Source organism: Periophthalmus magnuspinnatus, chromosome 21 (assembly GCF_009829125.3).
Source record: "Periophthalmus magnuspinnatus isolate fPerMag1 chromosome 21, fPerMag1.2.pri, whole genome shotgun sequence".
In the NCBI taxonomy this organism is placed as follows: Eukaryota; Metazoa; Chordata; class Actinopteri; order Gobiiformes; family Gobiidae; genus Periophthalmus; species Periophthalmus magnuspinnatus.
Genome location: NC_047146.1, coordinates 33,056,094 through 33,071,586, shown reverse-complemented (window position 1 = coordinate 33,071,586; position 15,493 = coordinate 33,056,094). Strand labels below are relative to the sequence as shown.

General features: G+C 44.4%; 1 protein-coding gene and 1 long non-coding RNA gene across 3 annotated transcripts in view; one reads left to right on the top strand and one right to left on the bottom strand.

The window, feature by feature from the left end:
• The window catches only part of LOC117389138 (aryl hydrocarbon receptor-like), a 38,734-nt gene extending 25,220 nt beyond the window's left edge, over window positions 1-13,514 (bottom strand). The window contains exons 1-2 of one of the 2 annotated variants that reach the window (XM_033986741.2): window positions 12,997-13,514; window positions 2,097-2,287 (exon numbers count right to left, since the gene is read on the bottom strand). In XM_033986741.2, the coding sequence (XP_033842632.1) occupies window positions 2,097-2,287; window positions 12,997-13,055 (250 nt within the window). In that variant the 5' untranslated portion in view covers window positions 13,056-13,514. The remainder of the gene's footprint in view (window positions 1-2,096; window positions 2,288-12,996) is intronic. The other variant, XM_033986743.2, reaches the window with a different exon arrangement.
• LOC129457284 (uncharacterized) overlaps window positions 1-15,493 on the top strand; it is an 84,675-nt gene that overhangs the window by 2,775 nt on the left and 66,407 nt on the right. The window lies entirely within an intron of this gene.

Below are 15,493 nucleotides of genomic sequence, written 5' to 3'. Positions count from 1 at the left end.
GAGACTGCACCGAGGCTGGGACTCACTGTTTCAATACCAGGACTTTAACGATACCGGCTCTTCAACGATTCTTTGTACGGTGCCTGTTTTGTGTAAATGAATGGCCAATATTATAAGGCCGAGGCCCCGTACCCTTACTTAGCAACGCTGTCAATCAAACCTGCTGCTAACGCTAACAGGAGCGACCTCGGGGACAGAAGGACCTGATTTGTCTGTTTTTAATGTTCATATCTTGATTTACAGACACAATAGTGAAATAAAAAGGATCATGTAGAGGGTTAATACGAACATTTAAGACCAAGAGTCGATGATGATGATGATGATGATCACTTCCTGTTTGGAGCGCGGGGGCGAGCAGGTTAGCTGTGTCGTGATGTCGTTTGTGCCATTCTATTAGCCAGAGCGCAGTCATGGTGCGTGAGTATTTATTGGCTAATTAATGGATTTAAAGTCAAGCAACCGAAAGTTGGCACCGAACGAAAGGTGTTTTTTCAGGACCAGTCCTTCCCGAACCTTTTTAGTTGGTTCCTTCTTAGAACAGTTTCGGTGCCCAGCCCTAATTGAACTTTTATTATCATTTGTCCTGCTCTAAAAGTTTCTGTGTAAACTCTGCACACCTGTAAAAGTAAAAATATATGTACAGTAAAAAAAAGACTGAGAGAACTGGTGTCGTTATCAGTTGCACCGATCGTCCTTTTTCTGTTTTACAGCTGCAGGGCAAACACACAGACTTCTGCCTTTGGAATTCCACTGTAAATCTGCTGCGTTTCTATCTGTGAAAACCCTCACTCCAGTGAACACACAGGGCTAGCGTGACTGAAGCTGAGATAGCTAAAAGAAAAAGTCACAGGAGAGAAGCAAAAAGGAAGGAAACTGAAATACAAACAAAGAGGGAGCAGATCCCGACGCCAGTGCATTTACTCAGCAGCACGTCTGACAACACTGAAATCAGACTCTCGCTCTGAGAAAACGATTTCACCTTTAGAGAAGGTTAAATAAATGACTCATGATCGTGACTCATCAAAGTCACAGCCAAATCTCTGTTCAAACTGTTGATATAAGAGGGAGGATCGTTCTGTGCAGCACAGACTGTGGCCTCTCAACATTATGTGTGTAAATACATCTTTAAGTTAGAATTGTGCAAAAACGAAAAATATACGAGGACAGTCTGGAAAATTTAAGAGGTAAAAATAAGTTTTTATCAGATTACATCTCATAAACTTTACTTTCTGGTTTGATTTCATCGTCGACCAAAACCAAAACTATGATGTGTTGATTAGCAGCTGCACACGTGGGTCCAGAGTCTGCTGATCGTGTGAATTTGGGGCCAAAGGTCAGATAGAAATAAGATGTTACTCGTAAACCCTGCAGAGCTGCTGATGTTTGGGTCTTTGAAGGTTCTGCTCACGGCTCAGCGCAGCTTCACATTTTCTGCCTCATATTTTGTGCCTCATATTTTGTGCCTCATATTTTCCGGCTCACTTCTCACACTGCAGGGCGGAGTGAACATGTCGGATGTGTTGTTTCCTAAACCTAAATGCCTCTCATTCCTTTCTCGACTGTCAAAGAACGGCTCACTGTCACGTGCCAGACTCAAAACCAGTTCCTCTGAAGAGCTCGACCGGCCCCACCAACTCACTCTGTGCTGTTCAGGGTCAAGTCAGGCTGGGGCCAAAACCTCCAAATGTGGTGTTTTCTAAAAGTTTACTTTTAAAATGACATGGAAATGTAAAGCTGAGATCTTTAAACTGTAGAAACAACATCTAAATAATTAAAGAGAGACAGAGGCTCATGTCAATCAGCCAGTGCACGTACAGTGTGCAAAGATAAAACCACAGGAGACAGATGTTTTATGTCATACTGTGGAACATTATAGCCAAAGGAACAACATCTCCATGGAAACGAGCAGTAGGAGGCAGGAAGAGTCAGGTTTGTGGAGATGCAAACCTGCTCAGACAAAGAACGGATGTTTTTCTGTGTTGTCTGTTGTTGATGCAGAGAATGTGAAAGATGTGGAATAGATATTTTAAATGTGCACTGTGGAACTTTTCCTGTTTGCATGAATGTTTTTCTGCTGAACTGCATGAGGCTCGTACCTTTAAAGTAGCTCTTGACCCTCAGGTAGCCCACACTGAGGCGCAGCACTGACAGTTTGTCCAGGCGGGACCGCACGTCCTCGGGGAACGGCAGCAGCTCCGTGAGGCGGTCCAGCTCGCCGTTGAGCCGGTCCCTGTGGCGTTTGGATGGGTTGGACTTGACCACATCGTTCCCATTCGACGCCTTCTTCCTGCGGAGCGACAACAAACCAGAGAGAGTTAGAGTGAGGTCAACAGGAGAGACCGCAGGAGTTGAGTTTGGATAAAGAGGGAGACGTTAATGTCATTTGGGCCGTACGTGGTAAGACACAACACGGAGGCACGGCCCAACGCAACCGGCGAAGGCCAGGGTCAGATCTATTCAACGAGGAGCTATAAATATAATGAACAAACACTGAGCTGCAGGTGGGGTTAAGTGAGTCAAGAGCCCATTTAAAAAGTGCCAGACTTCAAATCAACGTCAACGCTGTTTATATAGAGAAGAAATAATAATAAAAGAATGTTACGACATGTTTGAGCTGGGAAAGGCAGATCAAAGACGCCTCTGGAAAAACATGAGGCGCAAACGCAGCTCAAATGTAAAAAGGCACATGGATCCTCTGCTAAGAACAGATTCTAAACATATATATATATATATATATATATATATATATATATTTATATATAAGGCCTCAACGATAAGGTATGCTGCTGTAAAGTTCAGACTTAGGCCTGTCACAATAACACATTTAGAAATACAACACATTTGTCTAGAAAATACAGAGGATAAAAGAGCTACTTTCAGTAAAGGTCAAATGAAACACTTCAGCACTGTCTAAAATGGGTCATTAAAGTTATTAATTCAACTTTCTACAGCTCTAATCTGACCACCGCACAGAAAAATCACAAAAACCTCCTCACTACTGCAAAGAGAAAGTCTCTAAATACTGACCCAAAGATGACTGTTTGATTTGTTTTGCACTGAACTGTCGATATAGTGATGGTTGTGGATGTTTTTATATGTGATGTAAACATGTAGCCACATCCTTTATTTCCATTTGAACTCAGTTTAAAAAGACAAACGAAGCTCTGAGGTCAAACATGGAACTTATTAAAACTCAGGAATTCTAGTTTTGATCTTTACCAATAAATGAAGACAAAATTTGTATTATTTCATCCATCCCTGAAGTTCAATCCTAACATTACAATAACAGCAGAGTGTGGAGCTGAGACAGTTTGTATAAATGGACATGGCTAACCCGAGATTCAAACAGGAAGTGATCATGGGCGTGACTCTGGCTCCATTGAATCCAATTCACTTTACACTCCATGACCTGTGGGGTGCCCCAGGGGTCAGTCCTGGGGCCCCTGTTGTTCAGTCTCTACATGCTGCTGTTAGGACAGTTAATACACAACAATAATGTGTCACACACAACTCTGCAGACGAGTCAGATCTATGTCTCACTGCAGCAGGTGAATATGGACCAGTGGATTCACTGCATCAACAGATCAGTGTGTGGAGGAAAAACAACTTTCTCCAGATAAACTCAGACAAGACTCAAGTCACAGAAACATAGAGAAAGTGTCAGCATCACCTCCAGTCTCTCTCTAAAACCTTCAAATCAGGTGAGAAATCTCGAGGTAATAATGGACTCAGTCTTGAACTTTAACAGACACATCAAATCAATAACATCTGCAGCTTTAAACCATCTATTAAACATGTGAAAAATCAAAGGTAAACTGTCACATCAAGACTTGGAGAGAGTATTTCACTATTGTGTCTGTAAATCGAGATCTGAACATTAACAAGAGACAAATCAGGTCCTTCTTTCCCTGAGGTCGCTCCTGTTACCGTTAGCAACAGGTTTGATTGACAGCGTTGCTAAGCGCCCACTCCCTGCTAAACCAGCGGGAAGCGGCGTTACTTTCAACACCTTCGCTCCCGATTGGTTCTTTGGTTGCTATGATACTCGTGGAATTCCAAATATGTAACTCTGCTCCAGATCGGCCTCTACACCTGCTCTGGCCTCGATGAGCTTCATTTGGAGCTGAAGCTGTGTGACGTCTCATTCAGTCACTTCTTTCCAGACTCTGTTGTGGTGTGAGTCACAGATCCTTTTGTGTCGGACACTGGAGGCTGTGGTCGTTATGAGTGAACCAGTCTCTGTCTGACAAACGTGAACAAAGTCCCTCTGTTTTCACTGGACCAGGTCTGATGAAGTTTCTCTAAACTCTGGTCTTTGCCACGAGACCGGTTTCATTTTCTCACTTTGGGACCACCCAGTGCAAACACACAAACTTACAGCGCTTCTAGAGGTCATAAATGTCATTACACTGCAGCTGGACACGCCGCGGTCACATGTGCCACTGTAAACTGTTTTTGGAACGACACAAACGCTTCAATCCTCAAACAGGTGTGAAGGGCAGATTAGCAAGTGCAGAGCGACTCTGTGAGTTCAGCACAAGCACAGGCCTGTCACCAGAGCAACGTGAACACAGCTGATTACACCGAAACCAAAATAGAACGCACAATTATTCACAAAAAGGATTTTAAATGTGCAAAAAAAGCTACACATAAACTCTCACTCTTGTCTACAAACTGTCCCGTTATGTCTTCTGTCTTGGTCCGACAATCCAATATTTAAAAATGTTTAACTTGTGTCCGTCTGGATGAAAAAAAAAAGAACTGCAATAAATGAAACAGGACGACACACTTACGTCGTTTGCTTGTGTCTATAATGAGTCAAACAAGTTCAGAATTGGACCTTCTCCAAAACTAAATATTTCCCTCGAGCGCAAAGAAAAAGTCCCACGATAAAAACTGAACCTGAAAATGGTGGTTCCATCTTCACAGAACGACACGAGCAGCAGCTGGAGGTCAGAACGTCCCATTTGACCAGAGTCACCTTCATTTAAATCAAAGACATTTACATGATTCTATTGTTGTGCGTCTGCTTTGACCACAGGAGACATCGTGTCATCTTTGTCTGAACGTTTATGACATAACTCCAGAACTTTGGATCTGCTTTGAGGACGCAGTGTTTCTATGACGTAACAAACCAAGTTAATGTCAAAATGTCATAATGAGGTTGATCAGCATTTTTCTATCTCTCAGTTGTTAAGTGTAAGTGTCTGTACAAGTGTGTACAAGTGTCTCTGATGCAGCCAAACCGCTCGTCAAACTGATTGATAGATAAAACTAACAAAGAGGTACACAAGAGGTACACAAGAGCTACTCAAGAGGTACTCAAGAGGTACTCAAAAGGTACTCAAGAGCTACTCAAGAGGTACTCAAGAGCTACTCAAGAGGTACTCAAGAGGTACTCAAGAGGTACTCAAGAGGTACTCAAGAGGTACTCAAGAGGTACTCAAGAGGTACTCAAAGACACGCTCTATTCTAGACTCTAATCCAGACTCTAGTCCAGGCTCTAGTCCAGGCTCTAGTCCAGACTCTAGTCCAAACTCTAGTCCAGGCTCTAGTCCAGGCTCTAGTCCAGACTCTAGTCCAAACTCTAGTCCAGGCTCTAGTCCAGGCTCTAGTCCAGACTCTAGTCCAGACTCTAGTCCAGACTCTAGTCCAGACTCTAGTCCAGACACTGTTTTAATGTTAAACCTAAACTAGCAGGTATTATTTTCAAGTTCCATCTTTGGAATTCAAACCGCGAGTGTCATAGCAACCAAAGAACCAATCCAGAGCGAGACTGTTGAAGGTAACGCCTCTTCCTGCCCGCACCACATGTAGCAGGTGCTTAGCAACTCTGTCAATCAAACCTGTTGCTAACGCTACGCAGGAGCAAGCCAAGGGACAGAAGGACCTGATTCGTCTGTTATTAATTTCATAATCAAGTGCGATCATGATCACTTCCTGTTTGGAACATGGCGGCTAGCTCTGTACATTCATATAAACAGTGTATGCTAGCAGGTTAGCTCTGTACATTCATATAAACAGTGTATGCTAGCAGGTTAGCTCTGTGCATTCATATAAACAGTGTATGCTAGCAGGTTAGCTCTGTGCATTCATATAAACAGTGTATGCTAGCAGGTTAGCTCTGTGCATTCATATAAACAGTGTATGCTAGCAGGTTAGCTCTGTGCATTCATATAAACAGTGTATGCTAGCAGGTTAGCTCTGTGCATTCATATAAACAGTGTATGCTAGCAGGTTAGCTCTGTACATTCATATAAACAGCATCTGCCGATACTGTGGCAGATGCTTAAAGCCACAGTATCGGTATCAGTATCGGAGCTGTAGAATCTGTGCGTTGCTGATTCAGACTGTGGCGTCTCACAGAGTCTGAATCAGCTGAATCGTTTTTCTAACGTTTGAACTTGCACTTTCTGATGTGTCTTTATGGAAAAGTCAAAGAACCCAAAGTCGCCTGCTGTTCTCTTCACGTCTGTAATGAGTGAGGTCATAGTTCTGATCATATGCACTGAGCTCACGTCTCATTCACCAGCTCAGATTCTCTCCTTCTTCTCCCCCCTTCTTTCCTTTCTTCACCTCTTCTTCTCTTCCACCTCTTCTCTCTCCTTCTTCTCCTCTTCTCTCTCCTTCTCCCCCCTCTTTCCTTCTTCCTCTCCTCTCTCTCCTTCTTCTTCCCTCTTCTCTCTCCTTCTTCCCCCTCTTCTCTCTCCTTCTTCCCCTCTTCTCTCTCCTCCTCCCCTCTTCTCTCCGTCCCACTCCACACTCCTCACAGTCCTGACTTAAACCTATTTCCTGTTTGGACCTGCTCTCAGACAAAGAGCGTGGAGGAGGGTGAGTGGTCAGGAGGAGGAGTGGTCAGGACGAGGAGTGGTCAGGAGGGGGAGTGGTCAGGAGGGGGAGTGGTCAGGACGAGGGACAGCACACACCTCATTCATGAAACCCCAGTGTCTGTGTTGTCGTCACGCGGGCCCAGGCTGTGACCTCACTCACCCCTGACCCCTGACCCCTGTCCAGAGCTCGGCCCATCTCAAACACTGGGCTTTGGTTTCACTGGACACTTTGACCAGAACCAGCTCGAGTCGGACCAGGACCGAGCTCAGTGTTTGTGCTCAGATGTGTCGTCTGAAGTGACTGTGTGTTTACATGTGTGTCTATGTGTGTGTTTATGTGTGTGTGTGTGTTTAAATGTGTGTGTGTGTTTAAATGTGTGTCTATGTGTGTTTAAATGTGTGTGTGTGTTTATGTGTGTGTGTGTTTAAATGTGTGTCTATGTGTGTGTTTAAATGTGTGTGTGTGTTTAAATGTGTGTCTATGTGTGTTTAAATGTGTGTCTATGTGTGTGTTGGGGTGTGTGTGTGTGTTTAAATGTGTGTGTTTGTGGTTTAAGTTGAACACATTAAAACTCGTCTATGGCAGAGTTCCACCTTCAGACCACCCAAAAAACACTGAGTCTGAAGAGTGTGTGTGAGTGTGTGTGTGTGTATATGTGTGTGTTTGATCTGCCACGCCCCTCTCTGCCACGCCCCTCTTTGCCACGCCCCTCTCTGCCACCAGTTGGCGTTGCATCGGAAAACATCCGTCTTTTTAATAGAATAAAATAATAAAATCCAACATTAGGAAAGCCATTTTGGAACGTTGTATTTTAGAAATCCAAGTTTTGGTAAAGTTAAAACATATTAAACATATTTTAATGTGATTAGAAACAAAAACCGTCCAGTTCTGTCGTAGAGTTCTGTAAAGCTCAGACTCTGAGATTAAAACATGTGTAGTTAAAGTGAAAGAAAAGAACAGTTTGTCAAACAGCTCTGATGTAACGCTCTGCAGAGTCACAACACCAGCCCGGATGTGGAGTTATGGAGATATTAATGTGGAGTAGCAGCATTTTAAATCACAAAAGCCACTGACACAAAAACCCAAGAGCAGATTTAAACCACAAAAACTATTATAAATCTACAATATTGTTCAAAATGAGGAACTGCAGGAAATAAACAGCAGAAAGAAACACTTTAGTCGATAGTTTGAGTCTGGAATGAGTCAGACAAGTTATTTATGCAAACTTTTACATCTTAAATCTGATCAAATAGACACAAAATAAACAAAGTCAATATATAATCAGAGAAATATTCAAATCTGACGACGACTGAGGGATTTTTACAGTGGACACACAGATTATTCTGACAGCAGTGACGTGCAGAGGGCTCCCTGCTCCTCTTCCCTCGTGTCTGTATAATCCCAGTTCCCTGTTTATTCCCTGTTTATTCCCTGTTCCCTGTATAATCCCAGTTCTCTGTTTATTCCCTGTATAATCCCAGTGTGTCATGTGTTTCTGAAGATGAGGCCCAGGGCTGTTTCCTGTCGCCAGCTGGACTCACAAAGACGCCATTGAGCCGGACTGAAAAACGCTGTGGTCACTACACGGGGCATTCCACAGGAGACACGTCCAAACGCTCCTTTTACTGGACTGATGTAGGACAGTATCGATCACCACAGTATCAATCGCCACAGTATCGATCACCACAGTATCGATCACCACAGTATCGGTCACCACAGTATCGATCACCACAGTATCGATCACCACAGTATCGGTTGTTGTGTCAGTGGTGTACATGTGTTTAAACATTACGGTTTACGTCATTCTTCAGAGTGTTATAGAGATGCACGCGGCCGCTCACCTCTCAGCTTCATCGTGTCACAAAAACACTTCCTAAAGCTTCAGTGGAATCAGAGGTCGGCGGTCCGCAGAGGTTAACCGGGGTCAGTGCTGCGGTGGAGCGGCGGCTCTGACCTCAGACCAGTGACCACACGCTCTCATGAGGAAGTGGACTGGACACAGATCTGAAGAGCCGTCGTGTTCTTTTGTGTCGCTGTTGTTCCTCAACTTGTGTAACAGAAAGAAGCAGAACTGTTTGTGTGTTGCATAATTTCATTTGGTATTAAAAATGTGAACAGAGTCGTCACCCCAGATGCCCTCCCTGCTCCGATCGAACCTGACACCACTGACACAAAGAACTCTCTGCACAGGCTCCAGCTCCTTAAACACGGGGCACATACCCGACAACACGGGGCACATACCCCACACAACACGGGGCACATACCCGACACAACACAGAGCACATACCCCACACAACACGGGGCACATACCCCACACAACACAGAGCACATACCCCACACAACACGGGGCACATACCCGACACAACACAGAGCACATACCCCACACAACACGGGGCACATACCCCACACAACACAGAGCACATACCCTACACAACACGGGGCACATACCCGACACAACACAAGGCACATACCCCACACAACACAGAGCACATACCCCACACAACACAGAGCACATACCCCACACAACACAGAGCACATACCCTACACAACACGGGGCACATACCCGACACAACATGGGGCACATACCCGATACAACACAGAGCACATACCCCACACAACACGGGGCACATACCCCACACAACACAGAGCACATACCCAACAACACAGAGCACATACCCCACACAACACAGAGCACATACCCTACACAACACGGGGCACATACCCGACACAACATGGGGCACATACCCGATACAACACGGGGCACATACCCCACACAACACAGAGCACATACCCGACACAACACGGGGCACATACCCGACACAACACAGAGCACATACCCCACACAACACGGGGCACATACCCCACACAACACAGAGCACATACCCGACACAACACGGGGCACATACCCGACACAACACGGGGCACATACCCGATACAACACAGAGCACATACCCGATACAACACAGAGCACATACCCCACACACCACAGAGCACATACCCCACACAACACGGGGCACATACCCAACACAACACGGGGCACATACCCCACACAACACGGGGCACATACCCGATACAACACAGAGCACATACCCCACACAACACGGGGCACATACCCCACACAACACAGAGCACATACCCGACACAACACGGGGCACATACCCGACACAACACGGGGCACATACCCGATACAACACAGAGCACATACCCGATACAACACAGAGCACATACCCCACACACCACAGAGCACATACCCCACACAACACGGGGCACATACCCAACACAACACGGGGCACATACCCCACACAACACGGGGCACATACCCGATACAACACAGAGCACATACCCGATACAACACAGAGCACATACCCCACACACCACAGAGCACATACCCCACACAACACGGGGCACATACCCGATACAACACGGGGCACATACCCGACACAACACAGAGCACATACCACACACAACACGGGGCACATACCCGACACAACACGGGGCACATACCCCACACAACACGGGGCACATACCCCACACAACACGGGGCACATACCCCACACAACACAGAGCACATACCCCACACAACACAGAGCACATACCCCACACAACACAGAGCACATACCCCACACAACACAGAGCACATACCCCACACAACACAGAGCACATACCCCACACAACACAGAGCACATACCCCACACAACACAGAGCACATACCCCACACAACACAGAGCACATACCCCACACAACACGGAGCACATACCCCACACAACACGGGGCACATACCCCACACAACACGGGGCACATACCCCACACAACACGGGGCACATACCCCACACAACACGGGGCACATACCCGACATGCAGCTTTAACTCCATGTTTCCTTTCAGAATCCCCCTCTTCCTTTTGTCAATTGCCTCAAAACTAAAGAACTTTAATTACAAATGATAAACACATTTTCATACAGGACTTTACCACCTTCAAACCACACACACACACACACCCCCCCCCCCCCACACACACACACACACCAGTACACCCCCACAAGTATACACACACACACACCAGTATACACAGATCGGTGGATGTATTGATCGAGCGGTGGATGTATTGATCGATCGGTGGATGTATCGATCGATCGGTGGATGTATCGATCGAGCGGTGGATGTATTGATCGATCGGTGGATGTATCGATCGATCGGTGGATGTATCGATCGAGCGGTGGATGTATTGATCGATCGGTGGATGTATTGATCGGTGGATGTATCGATCGATCGGTGGATGTATTGATCGGTGGATGTATCGATCGAGCGGTGGATGTATTGATCGATCGGTGGATGTATTGATCGAGCGGTGGATGTATTGATCGATCGGTGGATGTATTGATCGGTGGATGTATCGATCGATCGGTGGATGTATTGATCGATCGGTGGATGTATTGATCGATCGGTGGATGTATTGATCGAGCGGTGGATGTATTGATGGATGTATTGATCATGACACAGGTTTGTTCCTCTGTCGTGTCAGATCAGGACAAACCTCTGAGTCTCGTGAAAAGTGAAACAGGCCAAAGTTTTTCCTTGGATCAAAACAAACTCATATTTTACTCGTCTTGGGCCAAGTTTGGATCATTGGGACTTTATGTTGAGTTTAAAAGAATCGTACACGACCAGCTTCAGGCTCCATTTCAGCTCCTTTAATCATTTGAACTGAGACTTAGAGAAAAACTTTGGGGGATTAAAGTTCCACACTGACTCTGATCTAATGTTTCCTCGTCACACACAGACCTGGAGTTGTGTTTTGTTTCATTCACATGTTTAACACACAAACCTACAGATTTAGGCTGAGTTCTTCTCTCAAACTGAAAACACTCTGTTCCACCTTGTGATGTCATCATGTGGTGATACAGGAAGTGCTCCAGTGTGTTTTTAAACTCCACACACCTTCACTAGAATCATTTGGGCGAATCATTTGGACGATTTCAACTTGAAAGCTCCCACTTCATGACATCACAAGGTGGAACGTCGCGTTTTGAGCTTTGTAGATGTTACAGACTAATAATAAAGTGACTCAAACATGTGTGAATGAAACAAAACACAACTCCAGGTCTGTTTTTGAGGAGAGAACAGCATCAGAACATGGATTAAACCTCACAACTGGCCGGAACTATCCATAAAAACATTGGAAGGTTTGTTTCGCTACAAAGTAGGTCAAAAGAAAGAAAGAAAAACTTCCAGGAGGCTGAGACAGAACAAGAGGAAAAGGAGGAAAAGACTCGGGACTTGCAAAAAGCGCACAGTTCAAGCAGGAGCAGAGATCCCGCAGCGGCGCAGGGCGGATCAGATTACAAAAACACACTGAGCCTGGAGCCCTGGCCTTCCCCTGCGCCCCCGCCCTCCCCCTGCGCCTCCCCCTGCGCCCCCGCCCTCCCCCTGCGCCTCCCCCTGCGCCCCCGCCCTCCCGGAGCATCGCGTGAGAGCAGCAGCCGACTCTCCAACTTGATTGTGATTAATGCGCGAGGGTAAGATATCCATGCCAGATCCAAGTTACACACATTCTTAAGGTGGTCCAAAAAGTGCGCAACACGTCCACGCACACGCACGACGCTCCACACAGCCCCACGCACACGCAGGAGGCGCACAGACCCGCTGCGCCTCTCTGCAGCTCCTTGGCGCAGACGCACAGACCCATCGACGTTTCAGAGAGTGACTTTTGAGTCTCGTCTCCGCGGCTTCCGGTCTGTTCACCGTGTGTTGTTCTAGGCCCATGTTACAGCCCCAGAAAGTCCACAACATCCCCCACAATGCACTGTTCTGACCTGTGCGCTGTTATGGTCAGATTTGTATAATTACACAGAGTTGGAGACATAAGACCACGCCTAAAGTCTGGACACTGAGCGGTTTCAAAGTTACATCTGTTGACTCGGGCTCATCCGGGGCCGGACTGGAGCCAAAGACGTGATTTGTTCTGATTTCTGTTCAAATGTTTTTATATTTTACCTTTACGCGCGACTCAGACCTCACAGCGGGTCGAGCTGAAGCGTCTGCAGCTCCAGAGTCAACAAGTTCTGCGTCTTTTCTAAACTTTTGCGCAGTGTTTTGGTGCCTCGTGAGTGCGTAAAGTTTCCAAATGCGCCTGAATGTCTGCGCGTCATAACTTATCCAAACTTACTGTTTTAAAAGCGGCTTCTTCCTCTTCTTGTTCGCGTACGTCCCCGGGTTTCCCAACATGGCGTCACTGATGAACCTCTGTCACGTTAAAGTTAGTTTAATCCGCAGAAAGTGAAGGTTTCCTCTTCATCTGGGTGCCCGGTCCCTCAGGTCGTGCGCATTACAGAGCTCCGGGCGCGCACAGAGCTCCAGCCCCGCGGTGACAGCTCTCGTGGGCGGTCACTGCGCTGACCTTGGTCCGGGGTTTGTGCGAGACTCCAGCGGCAGAACTGCTCTAAAGTCTGGAGAGGAAAAGTCCACAGCAGGAGGATGTCCAGCCCCTCGTGTCCAGATCAACAGCGCGGCCTGTTCCACTCACAGTCACAGAGCATGTTTGTGTGTGAGTGTGACGGAGACACAGAGACACACACACAGAGGATCACACAGAGGATCACACAGAGTGAATCACACAGAGGATCACACAGAGGATCACACAGAGGATCACACAGAGCACAACACTGAGGTTTCGTTGTGTTTTTTTGCACGGGGCGTTTTCAGGAAACGTGCGCGTGCTGTGTGGGACTTTTAAGGTGGACCGCAGCTGAAGCCTCAGCCTGAGCCTTGTCACTTATTTTATAAGTTTTGTAACTTTTGTCTTGCACAAGCAGCGTCACCATGTTCCTGCTTTTAGATTTGTCTCAGTTTTATGTCTCAGTCCTGAGCCCTGCGCCTCTTTGTGTCTCTAAACATAAGTCACTGTGTGTATTTGTCTGGTTGTTCTTTTACATGTGCCATATGCAAATTCCACAGAATTATTGTTAAATAACTTTGGTCACGTGACCCTGGTCTTCACCACTAGGGGCGACACTAGAGGTCTCCACATGCTCCTTATTTACACCAGTGATTTTCTAACATTTGACACCACACGGGCCCATCCCCACAGAAACTATTTACTCTCCAAGTACCAACAGGAAAAAAGCTTTTGGTTATTTTACTTCACAAAAATGGAATTCATCTGAAACTGCCATTTGAAGAAGAAACTGGAGCCACTGCAGCACTTTAATGATGTGTAAATAAAAATAAACACTTTAATAATGTGTAAATAAAAATAAACACTTTAATAATGTGGAAATAAAAATAAACACTTTAATAATGTGTAAATAAAAATAAACACTTTAATAATGTGTAAATAAACAAACACTTTAATAATGGGTAAATAAAAATAAACACTTTAATAATGTGTAAATAAAAATAAACACTTTAATAATGTGTAAATAAACAAACACTTTAATAATGTGTAAATAAAAATAAACACTTTAATAATGTGGAAATAAAAATAAACACTTTAATAATGTGGAAATAAAAATAAACACTTTAATAATGTGGAAATAAAAATAAACACTTTAATAATGTGGAAATAAAAATAAACACTTTAATAATGTGTAAATAAAAATAAACACTTTAATAATGTGGAAATAAAAATAAACACTTTAATAATGTGTAAATAAAAATATATAATCAACCTGCTCCTGTTTTTATGTTTCAAATGTCCCTGTGTTTTTGTTGTGTATTTCAGCAGTATACAGTACACAGTACAGTATAGTAGTATACTGTAGTATAGTAGTATACTGTAGTGTAGTAGTATACTGTAGTGTAGTAGTATACTGTAGTATAGTAGTATACTGTAGTGTAGTAGTATACTGTAGTATAGTAGTATACTGTAGTGTAGTAGTATACTGTAGTGTAGTAGTATACTGTAGTATAGTAGTATACTGTAGTGTAGTAGTATACTGTAGTATAGTAGTATACTGTAGTATAGTAGTATACTGTAGTGTAGTAGTATACTGTAGTAGTATACTGTAGTATAGTAGTATACTGTAGTGTAGTAGTATACTGTAGTATAGTAGTATACTGTAGTGTAGTAGTATACTGTAGTATAGTAGTATACTGTAGTATAGTAGTATACTGTAGTGTAGTAGTATACTGTAGTGTAGTAGTATACTGTAGTATAGTAGTATACTGTAGTGTAGTAGTATACTGTAGTAGTATACTGTAGTATAGTAGTATACTGTAGTATAGTAGTATACTGTAGTATAGTAGTATACTGTAGTAGTATACTGTAGTATAGTAGTATACTGTAGTATAGTAGTATACTGTAGTGTAGTAGTATACTGTAGTATAGTAGTATACTGTAGTGTAGTAGTATACTGTAGTATAGTAGTATACTGTAGTGTAGTAGTATACTGTAGTATAGTAGTATACTGTAGTGTAGTAGTATACTGTAGTATAGTAGTATACTGTAGTATAGTAGTATACTGTAGTGTAGTAGTATACTGTAGTAGTATACTGTAGTATAGTAGTATACTGTAGTGTAGTAGTATACTGTAGTATAGTAGTATACTGTAGTGTAGTAGTATACTGTAGTATAGTAGTATACTGTAGTATAGTAGTATACTGTAGTATAGTAGTATACTGTAGTGTAGTAGTATACTGTAGTGTAGTAGTATACTGTAGTAGTA